The sequence below is a fragment of the Echinops telfairi genome, unplaced genomic scaffold, assembly GCF_000313985.2.
Source record: "Echinops telfairi isolate 266 unplaced genomic scaffold, ASM31398v2 ScPeMD7_30;HRSCAF=105, whole genome shotgun sequence".
NCBI lineage: Eukaryota > Metazoa > Chordata > Mammalia > Afrosoricida > Tenrecidae > Echinops > Echinops telfairi.
Genome location: NW_022103927.1, coordinates 4,343,316 through 4,344,587, shown reverse-complemented (window position 1 = coordinate 4,344,587; position 1,272 = coordinate 4,343,316). Strand labels below are relative to the sequence as shown.

The following is a 1,272-nucleotide window of genomic DNA, read 5'->3' as shown; positions in this document are numbered from 1 at the left end:
CGTGTGGCCGGGGGGTGGAGGGGGTCTGGGGGAGCTGGCGGCGTCCCCGCCGCGGAGTGCTGGTACCAGATGTTGAGGGGGCTGGGCTTCCACTTACGGAACTACTGCCCTACACGAAAATTGAAACAAAGGAAATCAAAAAAAACGATACAACAAAATCAACCAGAGAGAGACGGGAGGAGACACAGAGGGCCGGGGGGAGAGGGAGGGGGGCAGAGGAGAACCAGAGGGGGCGGGCGGGGAGAGGAGGAGACGGGGACACAGGACGTTCGAATGGAAAAAAGGAGAAAAGCGACAGCCACAGGGAGGTGGGGTGTGAGAGACACGGGGGGGTGGGGGGTTGTCAAAAACCAACACAACAAAGTGAAGAGAGAAATGAGAAACGGAGTCTTGTAAGTTTCGGGGTTAAAAGAGCAGAAGTTTCCACAGTTACTCGCAGGCGTCCAGAGGACGGAAATCAGATCATTGGAACAAAAAAGGAAGCTGAGGCCAAAGGAAAGCAGACAGCGGCGGGGTGGGGGTCGGGGGGAGCCGGGGGACTAGCGCAAGCGATCACAACCAAAGGGGAAGCAGCGGCGGGAGGGGCGTGGGCGGGGCGAGGAGGGCGGGGCCAGAGGCCCAGCCGGCACCTGGCAAAGTGTCACAACCAATGAGGAAGCAGCGGCGGGCAGGGCGGGGCGAGGCGGGGTGGGGGGCGGAGTCGGGAGCCCGGGGATGGGGAAGGGATGCACCGTCCTGGGACCTCTGGCTTGGACAGGGGGGCCCAGGGCACCCCAGGGGCAGTCAGGGCCAGAGGTCACACAGGTGGGCCCGTAATGTGGGAGGGGGGGGACCCTGCCCTGGGAGGCACCGGGCCTGGCTGCCAGCCTCGCGGGCCCTCCTGGGGAAGGGGATGCACCCAGCCCTTGGGCAGGGGTGCCCGCACACCCACCTGCCGGTGTGCCATGTGCTCTCTGCCCTCGCTGGGGGAGCGGGGCCAGTGCGGGTCCCGGGCGCGGGCCCGGCTGTGGTCAGGCCGCTCCTGGCCGTAGCGCTCCTTGTCGTGGGGCGGAGGGTGGTGGTGGTGATGGTGGTGGTGGCGGTGTTTCCGGTCCTTGGGCCGGCCCCGCTCCTGGTCCCGATCTTTCGACGGCAGGTCTCCAGACTGAGTGGTCATGCTCAGGTCTGTCCCTAACCCTGGGTAGGAAGGGAGTTGGAGGGGTGGACGGACAGCCATCCAGAGTGAGATGGGGCTGGTATAAGACAGACAGACAGACACACACACACACACAC

The 1,272-nt window shown here is 64.9% G+C and overlaps 1 protein-coding gene across 1 annotated transcript in view; it reads right to left on the bottom strand.

Annotated features, from left to right (window-relative positions):
• Positions 1–4: 4 nt before the first annotated feature.
• The window catches only part of CACNA1A (calcium voltage-gated channel subunit alpha1 A), a gene marked incomplete at its 3' end in the record, with an annotated part of 251,525 nt that continues 250,257 nt past the window's right edge, over positions 5–1,272 (bottom strand). The window contains exons 52-53 of the mRNA XM_045289704.1: positions 932–1,176; positions 5–109 (exon numbers count right to left, since the gene is read on the bottom strand). Coding sequence (XP_045145639.1) covers positions 5–109; positions 932–1,176 — 350 coding nt within the window. The remainder of the gene's footprint in view (positions 110–931; positions 1,177–1,272) is intronic.